At 43.0% G+C, this 26,172-nt stretch overlaps 1 protein-coding gene across 5 annotated transcripts in view; it reads right to left on the bottom strand.

Annotated features, from left to right (window-relative positions):
- Positions 1 to 25,909, bottom strand: part of DRP2 (dystrophin related protein 2) — a 41,384-nt gene extending 15,475 nt beyond the window's left edge. For 3 of the 5 annotated variants that reach the window (XM_029930813.1, XM_029930815.1, XM_029930816.1), the window contains exons 1-11: positions 25,691 to 25,909; positions 14,914 to 15,091; positions 10,499 to 10,659; positions 8,568 to 8,724; positions 7,041 to 7,161; positions 4,955 to 5,223; positions 4,410 to 4,556; positions 3,879 to 3,957; positions 2,178 to 2,238; positions 1,801 to 1,862; positions 692 to 766 (exon numbers count right to left, since the gene is read on the bottom strand). In XM_029930813.1, the coding sequence (XP_029786673.1) occupies positions 692 to 766; positions 1,801 to 1,862; positions 2,178 to 2,238; positions 3,879 to 3,957; positions 4,410 to 4,556; positions 4,955 to 5,223; positions 7,041 to 7,161; positions 8,568 to 8,724; positions 10,499 to 10,659; positions 14,914 to 15,021 (1,240 nt within the window). In that variant the 5' untranslated portion in view covers positions 15,022 to 15,091; positions 25,691 to 25,909. Of the gene's footprint in view, positions 1 to 691; positions 767 to 1,800; positions 1,863 to 2,177; positions 2,239 to 3,878; positions 3,958 to 4,409; positions 4,557 to 4,954; positions 5,224 to 7,040; positions 7,162 to 8,567; positions 8,725 to 10,498; positions 10,660 to 14,913; positions 15,092 to 25,690 lie in introns of those variants that run through there. The other 2 variants (XM_029930814.1, XM_029930817.1) reach the window with 2 other exon arrangements.
- Between the last annotated feature and the right edge of the window lie 263 nt (positions 25,910 to 26,172).

Here is a 26,172-nt window from a genome sequence, read left to right as displayed (position 1 = left end):
TGAGTAAATTCATCTCCTTTGTTGTATTAAGTGTCAAGGAGTCAAATCCCATTTTAAGTTTCTCTGTCTTTATGCACATTTCTCCAGCAAACAGGTTTGTCCATGAACCTTGTTCTGAGAACCTAGACACCAGTTATGAAGGCTCATGTATGTCTGGGTAAATGTGACATGCCTCAGGAAGACTTTCTAATTACCCAAAATGCTGGAATCAGCCTAGCCAGACATGACTGGGCCAGGAAGATTGAATGGATAGTGTTCCTAAGAAAAGCCAGAAAGCACATTTTATCTATAGCCACATTGTCCCCTAACCATGGGCACTTGCTTCAATAGTTCTGCTACATTCAGTAACCAACCCCAAGATGGCAAAAGAACACCAGCCCCTGATGGCTCCAAACCTTGCGCTGGACTACTTCCTGCCACAAAACAGTTGCTTGATTATCCAAGTTTGGCAGGGTAGGGACAAGGAGTAGGATAGTTATGGGTTAATTTAGAAACAAATCTGGGGCTTGAGGACAATGGAAGGCCCCTGGAAAAAGCAGGTTCCCACAACCAGCATACCCTGCCTTTGGAGGGTTCCTACCAAGCCAATCAACAACCCTGGCTGAGGTGGGATCAAAATGGAAAACACCCAGCAGATGAGGAAGAGAGGGAGTAGGGTGAAGGCCGCAAGGAAGTGAGATGGGAAACTCACAACGCAGTGCCTTCTGGACTCTGCGTAGCTTCATGGCAGTGCGGTAAGCTGAGAACTTAATGTTGTTCAGATCAGCTGCAAAGAATGGAAAGAGACACAGACACAGATCAAGGAAATGCAAATTAAATCCAAAAGATACCATATTATACCCACTATATTGGCAAAAAAAAAAAAAAGCCTGACAATAGCAAGTGTTAGAAAAGATGTGGATAAATGAGGACATGCTGGTGGAAGTATAAATTGATACAATCACCTTGGAAAACAATTTGGCAGTACCTATTAAAATTGAACACTTGCATGTCCCACAACACAGCTGGCTACATATCCTAGAGCAGTGATTTTCAAGCATTTATTGACCAAGATGCACAGTAAGACATACATTTTATATCACCATACAACATGTACACCCCATGTGTGCATGTATAAATAACTGAATCACAATAGTTCAGGAGACAGTACCTTACTAGATTTGATAAAGTAAAAACAACAAAATTAATGTTGAATATGACTCTTGCAAAGGATCTGTTGCACTTTCAAATTTCCTAGTCTGTTCACAACACACTGAAATAATGTTAGACCTGTAGACTGGAAAACATGCACACGTGCACCAGAAGACATGTAGAAGAGCTTAGCAGCACTGTCCTTATTTCTTCCAAACTATATACAACCCAAAAGTCCATCAACAGTAGACTGGATGAAAAAACTGTGGTATATAAAATGGAACACTCTACAGCAGAGAAAATGAATGAGCTATATTCACATGGATCAGCATGGATAAAATTTGTAACCTTAATGGTGAATCTCTCTTAGTAGTCAAAACTAAGGCACACATAAGTCACATTCATCATAGCCTGGACAGTGTCTTTCAAAGCAGGTCTGGTTCACATCTATAAGAATAATTCCCTAATGTGATGGTATGATGGTATAGGAGGAATATAGAGCCTCCAGTTGAGGGGAGTGCAGAGGGGAAAGGAAGGAAGGCCACTGGAGAAATTATAAGGTACTCCCTTCAACCCCGACCTGCTTGTTGAATGGAATTCCCTTCTGTTCTTATAGGAAAAAGGCAGCTATATAGATCTCCACCCTATACAGGAACTCCAAATTCTTACCCAGGGTTTGGTATAACTCAGTCATCTTGGGATGGTCCCAGCAAGTGGTCTGAGCCTGGTGGCTACAAACAAAAGCATCAGTAATACCAGGGTTCACACTACCCCTAGCCCTCCCCACACACACATGCGCTTCACTCAGTGATAGTTTGGATGCAAGGAGCTGCAGGATCCAAGAGTGAACCATTAATATCCCAAAGCATAAGCGTTCACTTTCCCCCAGGCAGAATCTTGAGCTCTTGAGATGAGTAGGAGGAAAAACAGGGCTGGATGGAGGAATCCCAACAGATAAGGAGTAAAGCGACAGGGAGAAAACAGGATAGGCGAGAGAGGAGGGTGGGCAGGTGAATGACCCACTTCTAATTCAGATGGTCACTCACTTGATGTAGTAGGGGACTTTATTGGGTGAAATTGCTCTTTCCCAGGGAACCTGCACGGAGGCTGGTAAAGGAGAAGAGAAAAAGAAAGAAGTTGGCCACTAATGCTCTTTAGACTCCAAATAGGTGGTCAAGCCCCAAAGATGGATGCCTGACTCGCATTTCCAGCTCTTAATAATCCCTGAAGGTGGGGCAAGACTAATAAATGCACTTCTCTCACTGATGTTAGGGCAAGGGAAGAAGAAATATCACCGATACCCTCACATGTCAGTGATGTGGCAGGGGCATGAACAGGAATACCTGGTCTCAGCCACCCTGACGATCTCTTCCCTGGGCAGCCTGTCATATATACCCATTCAGCTGCAGTGCTGCTGTGGATATGAAGTGGACCCTACTTTACTCATGAGGCTCAAAACCCTTCACCCAGAAGGCCAAGCTTCTCAGTCCTGTGGGACAATGGGGAATGGTATTGCCTATTCATCTCTGGTGAGGAATTCCGGAAAAGGATGCCATTCTCTGCTCCATGTCTTTATCTCCCAGACGTTTCAGGAGAGGCTAAGTTACCTACCTAACCTCCTCACTGCAGTTTCATTGGATACAAGAGCCCTCTGTAGGTATAACTGCATGCCAATGATTATATAATAGCAATAGTTCTAACTGCCATTGGCATTTATTGAGTTCCTTCTATGAGCCAGATACTCTGCCAAATGCTTTGTGTACATATCTAATTTTCTTATCTGTATATCCTCACCATCACCACTGCTACCACCCTGACCTGGGTCACCATAATCCCTCACCTGGATTATTACAATGTCACCGTTCTGCTCAAACCCCTCCAGAGGTTCTCAATTCCATTCAGAGTAAACTCCCAAGTTCCTACCATAGCTTACAAGGCACTCAGTGCTCTGGCCTCGTGCTACCCTTCTGACCTCCTGCTGGCTCCTCTCCTAATTACGTCTACACCTGCCTCCTTCCTGGTCCTCAGGCATGCTCCTGCATAAGGTCCTGAAAGCTGCTGTTACCTGTGCCTGGTGTGCTCTTCCCTCAATTATCCAGATGCCTAATTCCCTCTTCTCCTTGAGGTTTCTGTTCCCTGAGAGCTCTTGGTGAAACCTTTCCTGACTACGCTATTCAAAATTGCAATGCCTCCCTCATTAAGTCCAGCACTACCTTTCCCTGTTTTATTTTTTCCCCCACAACATTTGTCATCAATTTACCTCATATAGATTTTACTTATTTGTTTATGTTCTGGCTTCCCTTACTAGTGTAGAAGCCCTACAAGTCTAAAGACTTTTGTCTGTTTTGTTCTCAATGATGTAGCTCCAGTGCTTGGAACACTACCTGGCCTAAATTAGGTCCTCAATAAATATTGTTGAAAACTTCAAGTTATTTAATACTCCCATAACTCTATAAGTTAGGTAATATTTTCTATTCTTTCTACATATGGGAAAATTGATGTTCAGAAAGGTTAAGCTATTTTCTTCAGGCTTGTATAACTATTAAGTCAAGGAGCAGTGGCTCAGATCCAGGTCCCTCTGACTTGAGACCCTGTCCTTTCAGCCACTATACTACACTGCTTTATCCTTTCGGCTTCTTGGATGCCAAGATATACTGGGCTCCTACCAGGCCCCCAATGGACAAGAGTAGACTCTCTTGGAAGGTATCTATGGTTCTGCTAAGTGAAGTCTAGTTTGTCTCACGTACAGGAGAGGAAGTGCTGTGACCCAGGCCCAAAGTCCCGGTGGGCATCCTGGAGCTGCTTAAGCCTCTCGCCAACTGACACCTATGGAAAGAGGCAGAGTAAATTCATTCCAGATATTTAGTGTGGGATTTCCAGGCACCTCCAGAAATCTTTGTGAAGTCCCTCACAGGCTTGCTCCTCTCTGGCTCTAGATCTTTCCATGATCACCTAAACTCCTAGCCCTTCCACATCACTCCCAAGGGTCAGAGAAGAGCATCCTTCATTACAGGTTGAAGTCACTCCTTATCTGCCCCCATCAACCCTAAATGCCCACATTTATACAGATCCCTCTCAAATCTTCATTTCAATTACCTCCTGCAGATTAGAGGTTGAGAAGACTGTTCCCTGGACCCAAAATACTCTACTATTCTTTTCCCAGGGAGATCCCATCCCACTTTAATGTCCCTTTGCTTTCTTTTGGCCAGAAGAAGATTCCCTCAAGCCTACTTATCTCAAAGCTCTTTCCCCTGGCTCACTCCAGGCTTCTCTTCTACCTGTAGCTGTTTCCACCGAACATTGATCTGCTCCAGGGTGCGGGAATTCTCCATTGACAAGTGTACATCAGAAATGGCAAGTTGATGGGCCAGATCATTCACCAATTTCACTCCATCTTTCATGGGGGAGAATTCTTCTTTGAATAGCTATAGAACCAGGACCCAAGTCCCACAGCAAAGAGAGAGTAGGTAAGAGGAACCATTAGTCATTCACCTCAACTCCTCCTTCTTCACCCAAAGATTTTTATTTCAATAGCATGATCCAGGTGCTTCCTATTAGGCCATTTGGATGAAAGTGAGGGTGGCCACTGTCCTTATCCTCTTTCTTTCCTACTCTCAGAAAACATAAGGGAAAGAGAAGACAGTAGAAGGACAGAGGAGACTCTAGCTAAACCAGCCAGCCCCAAAATCCAGCACATAAACTGGGAAAGGCTCAGTTACAATCTGGGCCAATAATGAAGCTTCAGTAGCAGGGACACGGACAGTATCTGGGAGGAATATCAGGTTTCAGGGTGGACTTCAGCCAGATTAGGGGACCTGTATACCTTAAGAGCCTGGATGTGCTCAGGGAGTGAATCTATGAAGAGATCCCCAATGGGTTCCCAAGTGGCTCGGACTCCCTCAGCCTGGGTCAGAGTATTGCTTAATTCCTCCATTGCCCCTTGGATCTCCAACAGCTGCTCCAGAGTGCGCTCAATGTGGCGGTGCTGGTCCACACAGCGGGCTGTCAGCTTCTCCCATAGTTCACTGGCCACCGTTGCCTGCTTCCACACAAAGCGGCTAAGGTTCTGGATCCGCTGTCTGGGAGAAGTATCTGTAAGAGCAAGTAGGAAGCCAGGTCAGGCCAACCTGGCAGGAGCAGCCCTGGGAAAGACAGAGGCAAAGATAGACCTTTGTAAAATGTTCATGTGCACCTGTGTGTATATTTAGATCTATGCGATTTATCACACATGTAGGTTCATGGATCCAACACCTCAGTCAAGGGACCATGTTGTTACTTTCTACCTTCTATGAGGATTTCTCCATATTCTTAAACAATGGGCAAGGCAAACAGTGAGTAAAATATTTTAAGAGGCACAGTGAGGCAAATCATCCAGAGTCCTATGCACATGACCCTGGAATGCCATTTTGCATTAGTGTCTGCTGCCCACTTCCATCCAAAGAAGAGAGGTATTTTATGCCCAGAAGAGGTTAGCATAACGTGCCCAGCTTTTCTATATAGGCTCCTAAATTGTAGGCTTCTTCATCCTCCACTAGATCTCCCTTGAGAAGTAGATTCAGACCCCCAAAACTCCAGGTTCATTGAACTGTCCTGTTCTCCTTTGAACTTGTACTATCTGAGGCCCGTTGGATAGTAAATTGAGAGCCCCTACTGAGCCCCTACTGAGAGGCTGGAAGTAAACTGAGAGCCAACAGCTTTAACAAAGGGCTCAGTTAACAAAGGATCCTTCCAGACTATGCATAGCTAGTCTTGAAAAGCTGAGAACTCTTTCTGGATTAGAGGGCTTGCTGGGCTACCCTAAGAATTCCACCCTGCTCCCTTATTTGAATCTAGATCTAGAGTTGCCTACTCTATTGAGGGAAGGTGTCAGTAGCCACCAGTGTCAGTAGCAAAGACCCACACTAAACTTTCTCCTGAAATGTCATTGCCTAACTTTTTAGACTTTAAAAAGATGTTTCATTTTCTCATTGATTAGAGCATCACTGCATGTCTCTCTATGTCACAATAAAGGAGTAAGTTTTTATTTTTAATTTATTCTTTAAAGGAGTACTTAAAATTTTTTAAATCTTTATTTATTTTTGAGAGAGAGAGAAAGAGCGAGCGAGCATGAACAAGGGAGGGGCAGAGAGAGAGGGAGACACAGAATCTGAAGCAGGCTCCAGGCTCTGAGCTGTCAGCACAGAGACTTACGTGGGGCTCGAACCCATGTACTGTGAGATCATGACCTGAGCTGAAGTCGGACACTTAACCAACAGAGCCACCCAAGCACCCCAAGGAGTATGTTTTTAAAAGACATACTACTGGGGGTACTTGGGTGGCTCAGTCGATTAAGCATCCCACGTCAGCTCAGGTCATGATCTCACTGCTCATGGGTTCATGATCTCACCACTTGTGGGTTCGAGCCCCGCACAGGGCTCTGTGCTGACAGCTCAGAGCCTGGAGCCTGCTTTGGATTCTGTCTCCCTCTCTCTCTGCTTCTCCCCCACTTGCACTCTATCTTTCTTTCACAAATGAATAAATGTTAAAAAAATTTTTTTAAAAAGGACATACTACTACTTTTATTCAGATTCAGCACAATGCATTTGAGTCTTTTGTTTTTTTCTTTTTTATGCCTCATTAGAACGTCACATATGATGCTCCAGAAAGCCACATACAGCTTTGGGCCACACATTGGTCTTCCTTGCTCCAGATTCTGTTCTCTTTTCTTTTTCTTTTCTTTTCTTTTTTTGTTTTATTTTGTTCTATTTGCTTTTCCTTGCAGTGGGAATCTTGCTCCTTTCCAAATTTGGACTCCTAAGAGAAAATCATACTCCTAGATAACAGCTGAGAAACTGAGTTTGGGGAAGGCAGGAAGGTGTTTAGCAGTTCAAAGTTCAAGAAGAAGGGCAAAAGAGAGGAAGACCACCCACCTTTGCTCTCAGGACGAGGCTCCTCCAATTCCTCAAATGGGTGCTGGGACAGGAATGCCTGAGCTGACTCCAGCACAGAGTAGATATAGGGGCCTCGAGACTTGACATCTTCCATAAAGGTCTATGAAATTTAGAAACATGTTCAACAGGGAATTAGTCTTTCAACTGCTTCAAATTCCATTCTGTAATTGACAACCTTTCTTCTCCTTAATGTAACTTGATCCTTTAGCATTATCATGCATCTTTGGGCTACCCTGACATAATGAGGTACAATCATCCCTATAGGCAGAAGAATGACTCTGACACAGGGAGATCTATTTAGTATAAAATGAGTCTGTATATACCACAAGGTAGAGAGAAATGTGAGGATTTGGAGTTGGAAATCTTGGTTCTCTGGAAGACCCAGAAATTCCCCAGTAAGTGGCTTTAGGGAAATCAAAAACAGGTAGGATTTATATTATAATTTTAATTAATTTTTCTGTCAAAATAGAGAGAAGAGTACACAAATCAAAAGTGTACAGCTAGGTGAATTTCCATAAAGTGATTCCATATCTGTAATCAGCACTGAGATCAAGAAACTGAATTCCACCAGCATCCCAGCAGGTACATTGAGGGGCTCCTTCTGGTCACTATCTCATTCATTCCCCTTAGGTAACCAGTATCCTGACTTTTAATACCACTGATTAGTCTTGCCCACTTTTGAACTTTGCATAAATGGTATTATGCAGTATGTAATCTTTTTGTACCTGGATTTTTTTCACTAAACATACTATTTTCAAGAATCATCCATGTTGTAGCATGTAGTTATAGTTTATTTTCTTGTACTGTATTCCATTCTGTTCTGATTTTCAAAATTGATATATAATTGATAATAGAAGATTGTATAAGTTTAAGATATACAACATATTGACTTGATACATTTATATTGCAATGTGATTGCCATTGTAGACTTAGCTAACATCTCTGCCATGTCACATAATTACTTCTCTTATGCATTATGTATTCATTTTTAAGAAATATCTGTTGTTAATTTCTGATTATAGAGGTAAAATATGACATGGAAACCTTAGAAATTTCAGAAAAGTATGAAAAAGAAAGTTAAAAAGAACTCTAATTTCATCACCTAGAATAAATCATTGTGGACTTTGAGATATAGTTCATTCTCATGTTTTTGTGTATATACATGTACACACATCTATATTGTTCTTTGTACAACTGAGATCCACCTGCTTTTGTTTCATATTTTATGGTTTTTTTCACTTAACATTCTATTATGTTCATTTTCCCATGTCCCCACTGAAAATTAGGACAGGATTTTAAGGGAGGCCAATATTGATGAAAGGGCCAGGGAGAAAAGGTTTGACTTTCTTGGTAGAGTGCTTTCCAAAACCAGTAAAACTGGATCCAGCCTCCTCTTACTTCAGATGTCTAAGCAGACGTTAAGTGCCCATCTGCCAGAACACTGCAGAAAAAACTTCCTTCCCAGCTGAGAGGCAACATACCACAACCTCCATAGTTCAAACCTACCGCATGGGTCTCCTTCTCCTGTTGCACCAGGGCCACATCCCCTTGCAGGGGCAGCTGAGCTGACAATTCCTCATCCTTTTGGCTGAGCCAGTCAATAATCTCTTGGAGAGGGAGCTGAAGCTTTCCACTGTGGTCTGAGAAGGCCTCTAGGCGAGCGCTGCATAATGCATACGACCAGTGATTTTCAACCTTCTTTTTAAGTGGCAAAACACTTTTTCCCCCAACACTTATGTAGATCTTTAATATATCAAACATATTAAAGAGGAGTTGCTCTGATTGAAGTGGGAGGAGGCTCAGAGCGCTCCGTCTTACACCCACAGAGGTTCCCAATGCACCTTCACGTGGAGTACAGTACTAAAACCAATCAGTAGGTCCAGGGATGTGGAGCTGTGTCAGTGTGGATGTCAGCTAATTCAGTTGCTTGCCCAGCATTAGGTGGGAAGGGGAGAAAATTGAACAAGAGCGTTAGGAGTGACAGTTGTCTGGTTGCCCTCTTGCCCTTGAGGAACTCAAAACCATGCCAAAATACTCACCAACAGAGGCTTCTCAGAGCCAGCCCTCTGATTAGCAGAGAATACAGTAAGTGGAAAGGGCAAGTGAGGTGACTGAACATGACCACTCACTTGTGTGAGAATGCATACAAATATACGCAGCCCAAGAATCCCAAAGGATGACAGTACCAGAGGCTAGAGATTTAATAAACGGAAGGAGAAAAATGTATACACTATAATCATCTCTGTAAACCATGCCCCACAACTGAACCATGAGCTGAGGACCAAGTGGTAGGAACCTGGAGGCCAGCCTAGGTACAGCCATCAAGCCCATTCCCTTTAGCTGCCAATAGTAACTATTCATTGCCTCCCTACCACCTGAGCCAAGCCTTTACCTAAGTTACTGCTTCCACTAATTTTCAAAGCAGCAACCTTATGAGGTAGGTACTACTATTGCCTAGGAAGGTTAAGTAATTTGCCCAAGGTCACACAGTTAAATCCCTGGTAGAGCTATGATTTGAACTCAGGTTTATTTGACTCCAGAGCCTGCACCCTTTTAACTTCTCTACACTGCCTCATTCCAGCCAAAGCCTACCAAAATCCAGGGGGTTGTGCTTTGATAATAGGGAATGGAGAGGAAAAGTGTGGGGGTAGGTTCTGCAGAGGGGTAGGGAGAAGAGGGACACCTGATACAGGAATTGCCTTCATGCTTTTACATATTTGCCTTCAGTTTGGAGAGGAATAGGTGGGCTGATGACCAATGGATGGGAATAGAAGGCATAAAAGGATGGGAAAGAGACTGAATAATATCTACCGAGACAGAGGACAGTTATGAGAGAAAGAAGAGGGGGGAGCACATATATCCTTCATTTACATATGAGTGCTTTTAAGCTCAGAAAACATTTTTGTATCTTATAAGAATCCTTACAACACTGTGAAGTAGTGAGAGAGTTCCTTCACTCATCCTTTTCTCTTAAGAAAAAAACAAATGAGAGTAAAATTCAGATAAACCATGTATCCAGAGCGACAAAACGACTTAAAAATGAAGCTCAGGGGGGCCTTGGGTGGCTGAATTGGTTAAGCATGGAACTCTTGATATGGGCTCAGGTCATAATCTCACACTTCAGGAGACTGAGCCTCTTGTGGGGCTCTGTGCTGACAGTGCGTAGCCTGCTTTAGATTCCCTCTCTCCCTCCCTCCCCCTCTCAAAATAAATACTAAATAAATAAATAAATAAATAAATAAATAAATAAATAAAACAGGCTCAAATCCAAGCCTCTTGACCTCTGACCCAGGGTCCTTTCCAAGGTCCAGAGAAGGAAGCAGAGAAGTGGATGATGAGGCTGACACAGGCTGAATGACAAGCTGAAGCAGCGAAAGGAGCCCAACACCACCCCAGCCATTTGCCTAAGGCTCCTGTTTCTAGGGGCCAGTCCTTACCGGAGGTTGTGAGACTTCTTTTTGATTTCATTCCAACACAGATTCATGGCTGGTGGTTCGAGGGGTCCAGAGGCACCAACAGACTCGTTTAGCTTTGGGCTTAGGCAGGAAACCCCAGCACCATCCTGAGGAGGTGCAGGGGTGGTAGCAGCAGCTCTAGCCTGGACAGAAACATAGACATCCTGCAATCCCCAGAGTATGCCGCACCCTGTTCTGCAAGAATCCAAGGATGGGACAAATGTGAAGGAGAGAGAAGTGCTTGTCCCGGGGTGTGCTTGAGGGTGGGTTGAGATAAAGGAAGACTCTGTGGCTCTGTTCATTGCAAAGTCCTCTCTTGGCATAGGTCAGTCACTTTTAACTGTGGACTACTAACATTTTTACTATTTTTGCTGTAAATTCTGCCAAGACTATTGCCCAGATGGGATTCTGGAAGTATTTGCCTTAGATAAGAGCTGCTCAGAATTGCCCAAACACTGGCAAACACAGCATTCAAGGTAAACTGTAGGCTCAACTTCATTGTCCCACAGTTTCCCCAACCTTCTAGAAAAGAAAGCTGAGGAGCTGCCTCAAAAGATTCAGGGAGACAGAGGAGACCAGCCAGAGAAATCTATCAGTAATAGATGTCCTACTTCCCTAATGAATCTAGGTCTTGGGGTCCCTTCTCCCTCTTCCCCAATTGCATTTCCCACCAGTTGGAAAGCCTGGAAATAGTCCTAAAGAGCACTGTTCAACTTTCATGGGTTGAGAGAGAGCTAAAGCCACATTTTGGATCCTGATCTCCAAAGGACTATGACCAGAGTCAGCAGTTAAGAGGACCAATCATAGAGCCCACCAAAGGCTTCCCTTGAGCTCTCAGTCTCAGAGCCTATCACTTCCTCAGCCTGCAGGGAACTACAAGGTTTGGGGGAATGAGGATTATGCTAAATAAGTTAGCCACCTCTATCTAGCACAGTGTCAGGACTGCCCAGCCAATGACAGAAGGGGATTGAGGGAAAGAGAGTATGGATGAGGAAATCTCAGCCTGTGCTGTTCATTCCCAGACTGGGAAAATGCACCTGCCTGCACACCTGTATACCTGCTTACCTTTTGTAGAAAGAACACAGTTCTGATGGTGGCTGAGACTTCTGGTCTCCCTTTCCCTGCAAACCATACTTCCTTCCCACACAAGACTCTCCCAGCAATTTAGGAAACCAATCATCCAATTGAAAACCACAGCTCACAGCCACACACTGAAAGGGAAGTGAGGGAGCAACCAGGCTCAAGGGCAAAGTTCTGAACTCAGTCACTCTATGTTCCCATGAGCTGACCCTACCTGTGCTGCCTGGGGACTCCATTGCAGGATTAGGCAGCTTCATGATTATCCTTCAGCTGGCTTCCAGAATCAGTGTCTGGGGAGCTGCAGGCAGAGTCCTGACAGGCTGTAAGCAGACTCCCTCAGGGAAGGCTGGCAGAGCTAAGCCAGGTCAGGAGGCGGGAGCTGTCACCCTGTTTACTGACCCCCCAGGAATCTCGAGGGGGTGGCTATGTCAGGGCTCAGCCGGTGAATCAGAGCTTTGTCCCTGGGGAATTCCAGCTCACTCCAAACTGGGCTTGCTACACCAGGGCCAGGAGGCCCTCCCAGGCTGGCAAGGATGGCAGGAGTGGAACTGGGCATTCTATGATGTTGAGGAAGGGCATGCAGAGGGTAGTTTCTCTTGATTTATTTTCATTTTCCATGGAAGACACAAAGGACTCTGTCTCCAGGCCCACCCTTCCCCTGAGGTGAAGGAAAGGACCTTTGGTGACAAACCTCTGGTAAGCTATTTCACCAAAACCTGGCAGTAGGATGGGCTTGGAAATAAGCCTTGTCTCTAACTAAGTGTCCTAGAAACAGTAAAGAATGTGTGTGGCACACCTGGGGACAGAGCCATAGGATGGCAGGATCAGGAAGTTGAATAGCAATTTGTCTGAGCCCACTGTGAAAACAAGGGGGTTTTCTGCCCTACCTGTGGGAGGCAGACAGGAGTCAAGGAAGAGTCATTATCCACCTTCTCATACCTCTCACTGCACTCTAAGGTTAGGAGGAAATAGATGGGTCCATGGGCATCCCCTTGAACCTCTGCAGGGATGGGAGAAGGCAAAATGGAACTCAGCAGCTCTCTACAGGGATCCAGTGCAAGGGAGGCTCCTGTGCCCTGCTTGTACTGTCTTGGGCCACTGCCCAAGCAGGGTCCCTTCTGGAAGTGGCCACTCTCCTCTCTCTCCAGCAGACTTGTCTAAGGGAAAGGTTAACCTTCCCAACCTAGGCCCCACCCCTTGGTGCTGAGGAAAAACACTTCATTTTTACCAAATGGGTTCTGTTCCTATCCTCATTTATCTCCCACAGAGTCTTCTGGGCTTTCCACAGTTCCACATTGTTTCCATGCTGAGGCCCTCCTACAGGAATAGTTGGAGCAGCTGCCTGACCCTTTCTGGGGATCTGGGGTGGAGCCATTCTGGGTGGATGGGAGCTGGCAGGGGATGGCAGGCCAAGAGCAGGGAGTGGCTCTAGCTCTGGGTCACAGCTTTGCTGATGCTGGGATAACGGGGCTCAAGCCAGTCTCACAGTCTAGGGGAGGCTGGGAGTTAGAAATAGCTCCTTGTAACTCAAACAATTTGTCCTGGTTCTGAGGGAAGCACCCACGATGAACTAGGCTCCACCCATATTAGGCTTTCATTCCCTTCAGACTTCTTAGTTTCCTAAATCTCCACTTGGCTCCCTTACTATACTCCATCACCTGTTCTCCCCTCTTAGTTCCCCCTTTTACTCACAAGTACCCCTAGCACAGCCAGGCACATGATAGGCAAATAATGAATGACAAAATTTTTCTTTTCCTACCAATGGCCTTCTACTTCTGGCTTTTGTGTCCAAGATGTTTGTTTCTCACTCCACTCCCCAGAGGGCTCTCTCCTTATCTCTTGAAACTTTAAGACAAAGTCAGGGCCATAGGGAAGGGAGAGGAGAACATGGACAGTGGCAGAGGAGAGGACTGGGTCTCACCATTCTCAATTACAAAATGAAGCTGAAGGTCCCTCTGCCTAGGGTGGTGAAGTTTGGAGAGGGTGGACAAATGTGCAGGGCAAGCCTTTTGGAAGGGCCCAGCCTTCTCAATCCCTTGAACCTATGTCAGTTCCACTCTGAGAAAGGGGTGGGTACACTGGGGAACACTAAGTTGGCACTGGCCTGAGAATATGTTAGAGGTAGCAATTTCTCTCTGGTTAGATGTGGGAAGACAGCTCAGGAAGACCTGGATGTTATGCCCCTCTTGACTTTTTCTCATTATTATCCTCAAATCGGACTCCCCAGCACCCGCATTCTCCATCCCTGTTGCCGTTCTCCCTCCCTTCCTTCTCCCTGTATATTTAGCTGCTGTCTGCACCCCCATCAGTAATTCAGCACCATAGCCATCTGTGAGATACTAGGAGACATAGTACTTTTTTACACCCGCATGGCCTCTGGACTCCAAAGCATTGTAGGATAAGCCAAAATATGTTTATGCTTCCCCCCGTCCAGTCAACTTTCCCATGAACCTCCCTCACTGTCAGGAAAGGGGGCTACCCTCTTGGGATTACTGCCTCTCATACATCCTCTGCCCACCTACCAACATACATAGGCAGGAACACACAGTACCACCATTCCACCCCTAGGGGAGGAGAGAGATAAGATAGACAGCTATGAAGCACCAGGGATTCTACCAAAAGCTATAAGGCTAAAGACTTGAGAGGAAGAGCCAATGGAAGGAGAGAGAATATTCTGCAAGTGCAGAACATGAAATATGCCATAAAGAAGTTAAAGCAAAGAAAGATCATGCCTTGTCCTAGGTGATACCCTGAAGGGTCACACTCTTCTGGGACTTACCTTGGGAAGTTAACATAGAGCTAGTCCCCCTCAGTCATTTTTGGCCCTTTTGCTTACCCAACTCAACACATTTCCTTGCCCCATGCCCCCTATAAAAGGCTTCAAAAGGGCACCTGGGTAACTCAGTCAATTGACCACCTGACTCTTGATTTTGGCTCAGGCCATGATCTCACAGTTCGTGGGTTCGAACCCCACATTGGACTCAGCACTGACACTGAGAAGCCTGCTTAGGATTTTCTTTTGTTCCTTCTCTCGCTCTCTGCCTCTACCCCACCCCGATGTGTGCTCGCTCTCTCTCTCTCTCTCTCTCTCTCTCTCTCTCTCTCTCTCTCTTTCTCAAAATTAATAAGCTTTATTTAAAAAAAAAAACCTTCATGAGTGATAAAGGATGAGTTAGAAGGAGGTCCATGACCTCCAAACAGATTCATGTATATAGAGTGCCCCAGAGCTTTAGGAAGCATGGACACCCACAAGAACACACACAGATCCTGTGTCCACCCTTTCTCCACAGGACTTTCTTTTGCTATCAGCCTCTTACCTTAGGCTGGGGGCAGGTACTTCGGAGGCTGCTGCTGTGATGGAACTGGTTAGCTGCCTGCCATTCATGACATCGAGGGAGGGTGTAAGGGCATCCCTGCATGACCATAGGTTGTATCAGAACCAAGGCTCATGGGGGAGAGAAAATGGGCAGTGCACCAACTGTTGACCATAAACACCTGGAAAAGTAACAAGGATAGATTTAGAGTCAAGACCTAGAAAAGGTGTATGAACCCAACATTTACCCAAAGGTGCCTTGACCAGTTATGTAAATAAGTATTTAAAGCTTACTGGTCTACCCAATAGTGTTTCCCAGGCCACCATGTACCATAAGAGGCTTTATTTAATTATTGACCAAAGAAGTATTTATTGTTTATCTATTGTGCTTTGTGCTAGAGACACAAAGATGATTTGCTGAGCTCTCACAACCTGGAAAATAGGGTCAGGTAGGATGGGGGGTAGGAGGAAGCCATCATACAAGCTCATAGTTATAATAAAATGCTTATGTGCCTTGTGTTAAATCAAGATTTGAACAGAAGGCTTGAGGAGCACAGACTTGGGGACAAATAACTCTGAGAATGTGCAAATATTTCAGAGAGACTGCATTTGAGATGAGTCAAAAAAGGACAAGTAGATGTTTGCCTAGGCAGAGAAGGGGAGAAAGAGAGAAGTGTCTTCCCAGCAGAGGAACACATCTCTGTAAAGATGGATGTCACAAAAAAGCATAGTATGTTCAGAGAATAATAAATTACATTTGCTTAGAGTTTAGGAGGCGCGGAGATGAAAAAGACATGGTGCCTACCCTTGAGGTGTTCACATACAGAAAAAACAGATATAGAAAAAAGTCAAGCCATAAAGTGTTACTTGCCTTAATAGTAAAACTGTTTATGGGATGGAGTAAAGGGATAGGTGAGGTGAGTTCTACTTGGTCATGTCAGGAAAAGTCTCCCTAGAGGAAATACACTGGAGGTGAACCATGAGAGAGAAATCAGATTGTCATTAGGCAGGGGAGATAAAACAAAATAATAATTCCAAAAGCACAAAATTAAATGTATGGTGTGACCAGAGTACAAGGTAGGTGCTTTGTTCTTACCTCATTGAAAAGAGGTTGTGGCCAGATTGGGTCATGCCTTGAATAACAAGCAGAGAATTCTAGGCTTTATCCTGTAGACAATAGGGAGGCATGGAAGATTTTAAGCAGGGGAGTGACTTGACCAAATTTGCATTTTAGAAAGAGCCCTAAGGCTGCCTTGTGGAGTAATTTCCCCCAGGGGAACAATCCACTGAAAAGCTGTAATAAGAGGCAAGCAGTTGCAGGGAAGATGGAGCAGAGAGCATGGATTATGAGATACACTGAAGAGGTAAAATACAACGGGCTTGGTGATCAATTGGATGTAAAGGGTGAATGAGGTGAGGGAGTGAAAAGTTTCTAATTTGGGAGCTGGGTGGATAATGTTTCCAACAGCAAGAGAGGGAATACTGGAGGAGGAGCAAATTTGGTATGGTAGAGGGTGAAGGCTGTGTTCCATAATAAGCTATGCTTGAGACATATTCAGCTTTAGATGTTAGGAGCTAAGCTGAGAACAGGAAGATATGAGTGAAAAAGTTAGATGTACAAATCAGTTGACAGTTTTGTATACAATGTACACAAGTGTGATGAGAATGGGTAACAAAGACATTTCTTGGAAATGCTGAAAGTCCTATATTTTAGTGTTGGGTAAAGACATGAAAACCCTGATCAAAAGGGAAGGAAGTAAGCATCTTTGATTCCTGATGTTGATGATTAAATAGCCACCATTTTTAGTCTCTATTTCAGTGGTTCCCAACATTTTCGGTTTAAAGGCCACTTCTTAAGAAAGATTAAAAAAAGAATCTCACTTCACCCACTCATACCTACAATAGTAGCGATACTTTTAGCACTTGCAGAGTGAGAAAAAGCAATTATACATTTAAGGATCTGTGGACTTCTTGCACTGAGCTCCCTTCCCTCCTCCTCAGGGGCCCATGGTCCAAGATTGGGGACTGCTACAGATCACAAAGATGCAAGAATTTATGGTCAAAAGGACACTTTATTGTAGTCAAAGTCTCTAGGGATTACACAGCTACATAGCTCCTCACCCCCAAAGAGATTCTCCAAAGAAAGGTTGAAAAGATGGCTCCCCTCTCATCTGATACCAACAGAAAACAGATAAAACAACAGATAAAAAACAACGTATTACTATAGATGTGTTATAAGCATGAATGCTACAAAAGGCTTGCTTTCAGACCTCTTTTTATATCAACATTTTTTTTGCCAATTATACAAATAATGCATATTCTTTACAGAAAAACTGGAAAATACAAAATAAAATCATAAGAATGAGAATCAAAATAACCTATAATACTACCACCCAGAAATAACTATTACTAATAGGTGTGAAGCCTTATAGTATTTACTCTATGAAAAATATATCTGTATGTATCCAATTGTCATCATATGATATATATCATTTTGAATTGTACTTTTTTCATTTATCATTTATATCATGATCATTAAAATTTATTTATTTATTTATTTTTGAGAGAGAGAACAAGTGGCACAGGGGCAGAGACACAGGGAGACACAGAATCCGAAGCAGGCTCCAGGCTCCCAGCTGTCAGCACAGAGCCCGATGGAGGGCTTGAACCTACAATCCAGTAGATCATGACCTGAACTGAAGCTACACGCTTAACCAACTGAAGCACCCAGGTGCCCCTATATCATGATCATTTTAGAATGCCACTAACTATTCCTCTAAAACATGATTTCTAATGGCTGCAAAGGTGATAGAGCACTATGGTTGAGGCCATGGGCTTTGGCATCATACAGACCTAGAGTCAGATCTATACTGTTCAATTTAATAGCGGTGTGGACTGGGATGAGTTAACCTCTCTCTGAGCTTCGGTGTTCTCATCTGCAAAATGGAGACGACAATGATACTGCCTTCATAGAGTTATTGTATTAAAATTAATAATGTATTTAAATAACTTAGTACCGTCCCTGGCAATAGTATACTGCTCAATAAATGTTCGTTGTAATCATTGTTGTATACTATTCAATTGAATGAATATACCATAATTTTCACAATTAGACATAAGTCACACTGCAACAAACAGCCTTGTGCATATATGTGATTCTTTCTTTAGGATGTTTTCCTAGAAGAGAAAATTCCTGGACCAAAGGGTATGAACCAATTTCAGGTATGTGATGCATAATTACTTCTAAATTGCCCTAGGAAAAATAGTTAATCACTTTATACTAACACCAGCAATGGATGAGAGTACCAGTTTCCCAGCACACTTGCCAACAGTGAGTATTCTTATTTTTAAAATATCTTTGCCAATTTTTAAAGAGAAGATGGCATCTTGAGAAGTACTCCATATTTCCTTAATTACTAAAGATGCTTAACCTTTTTCCTATACTTTTAGTGGCCAGTTCTATTTCTTCTTTTATGAACTATCTCTTTGTCTCTTTTGAGGTTCACCTCTCTAAAGATTAACTTAATGCTTTCTTATTATTATTCTGACCTGATATCAGGTTGATGCTTCACAAAACAAAAATAAAAAAAACACAAGAGTCAGAGAATTCAAATCTTCTAATCCCAGTGCAGAGAAGGAATAAACTCCTTCTAGTCCTACCTTGACTATCCTCTGCTGTTTTCATACTCTGCCACTTGTAACCTCAAGTCATTTCACCTCTCTAGACCTTGGTTTGCTAACCTGTAAAACATTAAAGTTTAAGAGTTGTCAAACATTGGGGTGCCTCAATGGCTCAGCCAGTTGAGTGTCTGACTCTTGGTTTCAGGTCAGGTCATAATCTCATGGTTTGTGGGTTCAAGTACCGCATCATTAGGCTTTACACTGGTGGTATGAAGCCTGCTTGGGATTCTCTCTCTCTGCCCCCTCTCCTGCTTGTGGTGTCTCTCTCTCTCTCTCTCTCTCTCTCTCTCTCTCTCTCTCTCTCTCTCTCTCTCTTCTCTCTCTTTCAAAGTAAATAAATTTTAAAAATGAAAAAGAGTTGTCAAACATCAAAATGCTAGCATTCTTAAAAAAAAAAAAAGGAAATGCTTGCATCCCCGTACTTGTATGACATACTTTTGTAGCCTGCTATTGTCTCTCTTGATCCTCAGTGCTACCTGGTAAGGATGGCCCAGCCAGGATTATAATCCTATTTGAGGGATGAAGATGCTGAGACACAAGTGAACCTGGGCCTCCTGACTCCTGACCAGTGCTCTTTGTGCTGCACAAAGATTCTTATTTCTGCCTATTTATCTTCATGATGTCTCACATTACCACCTGTACATACTGATTCTCTTCCTATTCTTCCTTTCAATTTGCAGAGGCTGTAAGGAATTGGAGAGGAATCTTAGTCCCCAGATGGTCAAGTGTAGGAAATAAGACACGTTTTTAAAAAGTACAACTTAAGGTAAAAAATGACTCATACCTTATGTGGGACACAAAAATCATGTCATGAGAGGTCACAGAGAAGGAAGTGTTTGCTCTAAGTTGGAGGGATTTAGGATGTATTTAGGGAAGAGATGCTTTTGAGCTAAGGTGATTTGTATACATGGAGTAGTGTGAAGAATGCTTTGGGGATGGAACTGATGCTTCTGTGCTCTCTCTCCTAGGGATCCTGTTACATACCAAACTGTGGCTTTTTGCTACTAGGAACACTCTTCTTGTTTTTAAAGCCACACATAGGCTCTTCCAGGAGAATTCAGAGGGCAGACATTGTTTCTCTTGGGCAGAGATTAAAGCTTTAAAAACATGTGAGAAATACCAGGATTTTAACATAAAAGCAAAATTACTGGCTCGTGGAAGATAAGGTGCATGCCTGATATTTATTTCTATCCCACATATTTTTAAAACAGTGCCAGGTACAGAGCACTCACTCAGTGAATGCTTCCCAACTTGATTTATGGAATTAAACTCCAATTAGGTCAGTGTACAGGTTCTCAACTTTGTAGACACAAATCCCAGGAGGCATGAAGAAAAACGCTTTGGATACACATATTTATTTGTATTTGTGTTAAATGATGTACACAGAATACTAGCAGTTGAAGCAATCCTTGAAATGGAAAAAAAAATGCAACCAACCTAAATGTCCATTACTAGGGGACTAGTTAAATAAATAATGGCATAGCCATACAATGGAATCCTACACAACTGTTAAAAACATAATTAGGAATTCTTTATGTGCCAATATGGAATAATCTCTTAGGACATAACTTTAAGTAAAAGGAAAAGAAGAAAAAAATAAGGTGGTTAGTTTATATTTGTGTAAACCAAAAAGATGTGTGCTTATTTATGCAAAAAATTATATGCAATAAAAGTATACAAAAGAATCTGTTAATATTGATTGCCGTTAGAGAAGGGAGCAGGTGACTGCTAGACAGAGGTGGGAGAATTCCCAGTGCTCCTTTGAGATTTTCTCCCTTTTTAAAACTGAGAAATATAACATACCTGCAGAAAGCATATGTATAAAATATATAGAATTCTTATGAATTCCCATATAGTCACTGCTTGGGTTGAAAATTAGAATAATTAGCCATGCCCACAAAAGGCCACCAACAAGAGATGTAGTTTTTACGGAATATTCTTTTTTGTACTACGTCAATATATTAGCTACTTAACAGCTACTTCCTCCCTCCCTTCCCTACTCCTCACCAAAATGCCATGGACTTCTTCAACTATTTATGTAACGATTAGTGTCACAGTTTTTCCATTGCCCAAATAAATAATAACAGTTAAAATCTACTGTATTCCATGTTTTACATAATGAACTAATCAGTCTACATTCACCAAGTCATTTAATCTTCACAATAACCCTCTGAAGTGGTTTCTGTTGTTTCCATTGTGCAGCTAAGAACACGGAGGAACAGAGGTAGTAAGTAACTGCTTCAAAGAGATATTGTGAATACGGGGTGAGACGCTAGGATTTGTATCCAGGCAGGTGTGTCCCAGAATACAAATTCTTCCCTGATACACTACTCTGCCTCTGTAAATTCTAGAACCCAGGCCCCGAGGCATTGTAGTCACTGACCCTTAGCAAGCAGAGATTTTTTGGCTATGGGCCACCAAGTGGGAGTCCAAGCACTGACTCAGTCATGCCATACTCAGGCAAAGACACAGGCAGCTTAGAGGATGCAGTGAGCCTGGGTCTGGGGTACCACCCAGCTGGCAAACCCTACAGAATATTTAAATGACTTTCCTAGGATATCTGAGAGGTAAAATTCTCCATCAACTCTCCTAGTCTGACCTCTGAGCTTCTCCAGTACCTTAGAACTCAGTAAATGTGTTTTTTTATGAATGAATAAGCTCTTTCTACCTATAAAACTAGAGAAGTCGAGGAACCTATCCTAGAGAAATACTTGCAGAAATTGATGAGGGTATCTGCTGCAGCACTGTTTGCAATAACAAAACTCTGCAATTGATTCAAATGTCTATCAACAGGGGACTGGTTAAGTGGACTGTGTCAGAGAGGTAGCCCAGCATGACAGGTAAGGTTGTGGGCTCTGAGCCAGGACACTCAGGTTTGCATCCTGGCTCCACGACTTATCAGCACAGGTTTCAACAAGCTCCCTGACTTTATTGTGTTCAATCGCTGCACCTGTAGAAAAGGGATGACAAAGAGATCTACCTTGTAGCCTTGTTTCAAGTACTGAATTCATAGTTTCTGACATCTAGTAAGTATTACATATTAGCCATTATTGGAGCCACGCACAAAACGAAATATTATGCAGCTGTTAAAAAGAAAAAGGTGGATCTATATACACCGATTTGAACAGATATTGAAGATACATATTTAGATAAAAGAAAATAAGTTAGGAATAATATGTCTGATAGAACATCAATTATGCAAAAAGCTTCTGGAAAAAATCTACATGTGTATATGCATAGAAGGAAAGCCTGCAAGGATACACAAAACTGTTCAGTAACATTACTCTGGAGAGTTGTGTGAGGGGTCTCTCCCTTTGACTTTCTGTACATACACATACAACTATGTATACCTATACATATACATACAATGTACATATAAATGTATGTATTTTATTACAAGCATTTATTATTCTTAGAAGAAAAACACGAACAGGGAAGACTTCTAAATCATGAGAGGCTTGGAAAAGAACACAGCAGGGGGAAGAAGACCCCTTCCCATGGGCTATAGATTCCTCTCTCCAATTTAAGCTAATACAGAATGATGCCCCCCTGCTCAGAACACTGACTTTCTACCTGACAGCATGGCACTAAGAGACATAACATGTATTTCATTGGTACCAAACCTTGTTATCTGTTCCTAAAATAATTCTTCCAATGTAGCCAAAAACTTGGAGTTTTGCTTCACATGCTCTCACTTAATGAATAAATCACAGAGCCTCAGACTGTCAAACTAGAAGAGACCTTAGAGACTATCTAACCAACCTTCTCATTTACAAACAGAAATGAGGAAATGTGTTTCTGAGAAGTTAGCTGTTAAGCAATTTCAAGAAGTGGAGTTTATTTTCCAGTGAAAAGAATTAGAGATGTATCCCCCTGGGGAGCATTTTATTCTAAGGCCAGTTAATGCAATGCATCTGAAACCTTGATACACTGCTGATGGGAGTATAAGTTAGTAAACCATTTTGCAGAATAATTTGATGCTATCTCCCCAAAGTGAAGATTCTTATACCCTGTGATGGAGTGATTCTCTTCTAGATATATACCCAATAGCAATACTTAGATAAAAAATATCTACAAACAAATGGTCATAATAGTCCTATGAACAAAAAGCTGGAAATAGCCTAAATGTCCATAAACAGCAGAATGGATAAATAAATCATGGCATATTAATTAAATGGCATGTTTTACAATAGTGAAAAAAATAAGTGACCGAGAGTCACATGTCGCAACATGGATGATTTTTTAAATTGTAACCCTGAATTTTTAAAAATTGGACAAGAATACATAGTGTTATATCAAATTTTAAAACATGAAAAAAAGTGGTGTGTGCTGTCTAAAGACACATTCATATGTAGCAAAAATATAAATAAATGCATGAGAATCATAAACACCAAATCCAGGAGAGTGGTTACTCTGGAGGGAGGTGGTGGGGAGAGGAGGGAGCTTTAATCATAGAAGGATAGACAGAAGGTTTCAGCTCTACTGGTGATGTTTTTTTCTTAAACTGGGTGGTGGGTATTCTGATTTTCATCGTATTATTCTTTATAACTTTTTGAATGTATAAAAATATTCACAACACATTGTTTGAAACACTGCAACAAATCTCATGCTGAAAAACATTCACTTTTCAGATATAAAAAAATACTAAAAAAAAGTATAAGATACAAATGCGGTACTGCAAAGGATTATTCCTTACAGCTGTTTGATTTTTCTGGGACTAGTTTCACAGAAGGGAACCTGCTAGAGAAGAAGCAGTGGACTGATAATCAGGAGATAAGGGTCCCACTCTCTCGGATACTCATCAGCTATGGAAAGGAGAACAATTTGATCACCCTCTCAATTTTTTTTCACACTGAAAAACTCATTGTTAGACTAGATTATCTTACAAGTTTTTTTTTCCATGTGACAATTTCTTCTAGTGTTTTTGTTTGTTTGTCTGTTTTGAGCAGCAGTTCCCCAAACTGTGTCTGCATGATGCTAAAGTGGTCCATGTAGAATAGTGTTCCCTGGTCAAATCAGTTTAGGATATACGGGGTCAAACAAATTTAAAGAGATTTATTTCTGGCACTACATCTCAGAACCTTGAATATGCTTCCATACATTGTGACTCTCTAAGCAGAGAACTCCGTAATGAAGCGTTTTCAAAAAATTATTTGACCAACACTCCTTATTTTAAAGCAGACTCTAGTAACATTCTCTCAGAGCAGTGTTCTATAAGACATTCCTTTGGTAACTGCTGTCCTGGAAGGATTTGTCTCACTTGCTATCTCAGTTGCCAGTGTGTGTTCAGAATCCTTTATAAGGGAGGAATGTGGTTTGATGCTATAGCTTCTATACAGTGGGTTTCCTTTGAGTGAGGGTCCCCGGAATGTTTAGGAGGATATCTTCTTGGGCCTTATTAGTGAGAGCTCGTCCTATCTGGCTCTGTGGCAGGTTTTTCTTAAATTGGGTGGTGGGTATTCTGATTCTCATTATATTATTCTTTATATCTTTTTGAATGTATAAAAATTTTCACAACACATTGTTTGAAACACTGCAACAAATCTCATGCTAAAAAACATTCACTTTTCAGATATAAAAAAATACTAAAAGAAAGTATCTGGAAGGGCTGCATCCCAAATACACTCTGCATCTGGCTCTTGGACCTTTGGTGAGTTTGGCGCTTCCAGCCATGCTCTCCTCTTTTGGGTGATCTTGGAACTGAAGGGTGCTCTGAGCCAGAGCTGAGAGACACTTCTGCAAGAGCAGAAGATTCTGCGAGAGCAGAATGCCTGAGGTAACAGCTCCCACAGGAAGAGCAACCTTTTCCATGTGTCTTCTTCCCCCAGCAAGAGTTTGTAGGAAGCAGGACTGCAGGGCAGAGGCTGACCCACCTAGCAAAACTTGGTCTTCTCTCAGGGACAGGATATTTGTCACTTTCACATGCAGGATTTCCATTTCCAGGAGGGTTTCCTAAAGAGGCTCCAAAGTTCTCTGGAACCATCCCCCCACCCAAATCCCAGAGAGCAAATCTCCCAAGGTTTTTGGTTCTCACGGGGCCTTTTGGCCTTTAATCTAGAAACAAGGATGCCTTTGGAAAAGTCAGGAACACAGGTCAAACTAGACATAGAGTTTTTTTTAAGGCTTTAGTTCTTTTGAACAATCACAAAAAAACATAAGAGGAAAGTATGTTCTTTCCATTCAGCATGCACCATGCTCTCAGTGGAAACAGGCAGCTACTGCTGCCGGCCCTCCTTCTCTATTCCACTTCACCCCAGCCCAGCCCAGCTACCTGCTTGGACCCAACACCCAAGAGGCCTAGCTCCACCTGCCTACCAAAGACAGGACAAACCTTAACTACCCACATAGTCTCAGGCCCACTTACCAGGCTGGGACATTGGGCCTGGTGCCTGGTACCAGGAAAGGTGAGGAGACCAGAAGGAACAAGGTGTTTGACTCCAGGAGAGGTAAGCCCCATTTCAAAACATGCCATGCTATGCTCTCAGGAGTGGAGAGGTACCCCCCTGATTACAGGAGTAGAAAGGCAACCAAAGGGAAGAAGTGAATGGCAAAATCCAATAGAAAAGATAAATTGAACCAGGAAGTAAGGGCAGAGATCAGGACGTGCCTTCGGCACTAGGCTCCTAAATCAGAGCCCAGTTTACTCCAGGGAAGCACTCCTGTGTCCTGTCTGCTGACTAAACATTCATTTGCTCAGGGAACCCACTCTGAGGTCCCACATTTCCTCTCTCCTTGCATTTCAGCCAATGCTCTCCACAGCCCTTCCCTTCCCTCCCCTCCCACCAGCAAATCCACCCTTGGACAAAAAGCATGTCATTGAAAATAAACATAAAGAACAAACAAACAAATAAATAAAGAATACCCTTCTCCTCTTATTCATTAGTTGCTCAAATTGGCTTGAATTTCTGTTCCAGGGTACCTTTTCTCTCCCCTCTGAATCCAAGCAGTAGCTACTTCATTGTGGACATTTTTAAAAGCAAGTTTTCCCCCAAAGGCACATACAGGCAGCAGGCAGGTGCACGCGCGGGTGCGCGCGCATGCAAACACACACACACACACACACACACACACACACACACACGTCCATGCATACAGAGTACCTCTGGAGCTTCCCTTCCCTCGGTCATGTCTTCTCACCCAGCCGGAGAAGGGCGAGGTTTGGGAATCATTTCTCTGTGGCCTACCTTCTGATTCTGTCAGGTCTGAGGAGCAGGCTGCAACTGGGAGCTGGGAGGCCGGGGTTGGGCTGCCTGTGTGAATCAGCAAAGAAGTCCCTGAGACAGGGACGCCGACAGCTGCAGTAGGCACACTCTCCGTCTGTCTCTCCCACCTTCCTGCCCTCTTCTCTTTCTTCTCCTCCTCCTCCTCCTCCCCTCTCAGAGCCGCTGTGTGTTGCTATGCAATCACATCAGGACTAACAGCATCATTCCGACCTCCAGCAAGACACCCTTGACTGGGCGAAATGCAGAAAGAGCAAGGACAGTTTTGTAGAACTACCGGAGCCTTAACAGCTCTCTCGGAGATTTCAATTCATTAGAAGCAGAGGAGGAAAGCGGAAGAGGCTGGGGCAGAGGGGAGAGAG

The sequence above is a fragment of the Suricata suricatta genome, chromosome X, assembly GCF_006229205.1.
Source record: "Suricata suricatta isolate VVHF042 chromosome X, meerkat_22Aug2017_6uvM2_HiC, whole genome shotgun sequence".
In the NCBI taxonomy this organism is placed as follows: Eukaryota; Metazoa; Chordata; class Mammalia; order Carnivora; family Herpestidae; genus Suricata; species Suricata suricatta.
The sequence above is the reverse complement of the archived record's forward strand: the minus strand, read 5'-3'. Positions and strand labels throughout refer to the sequence as shown.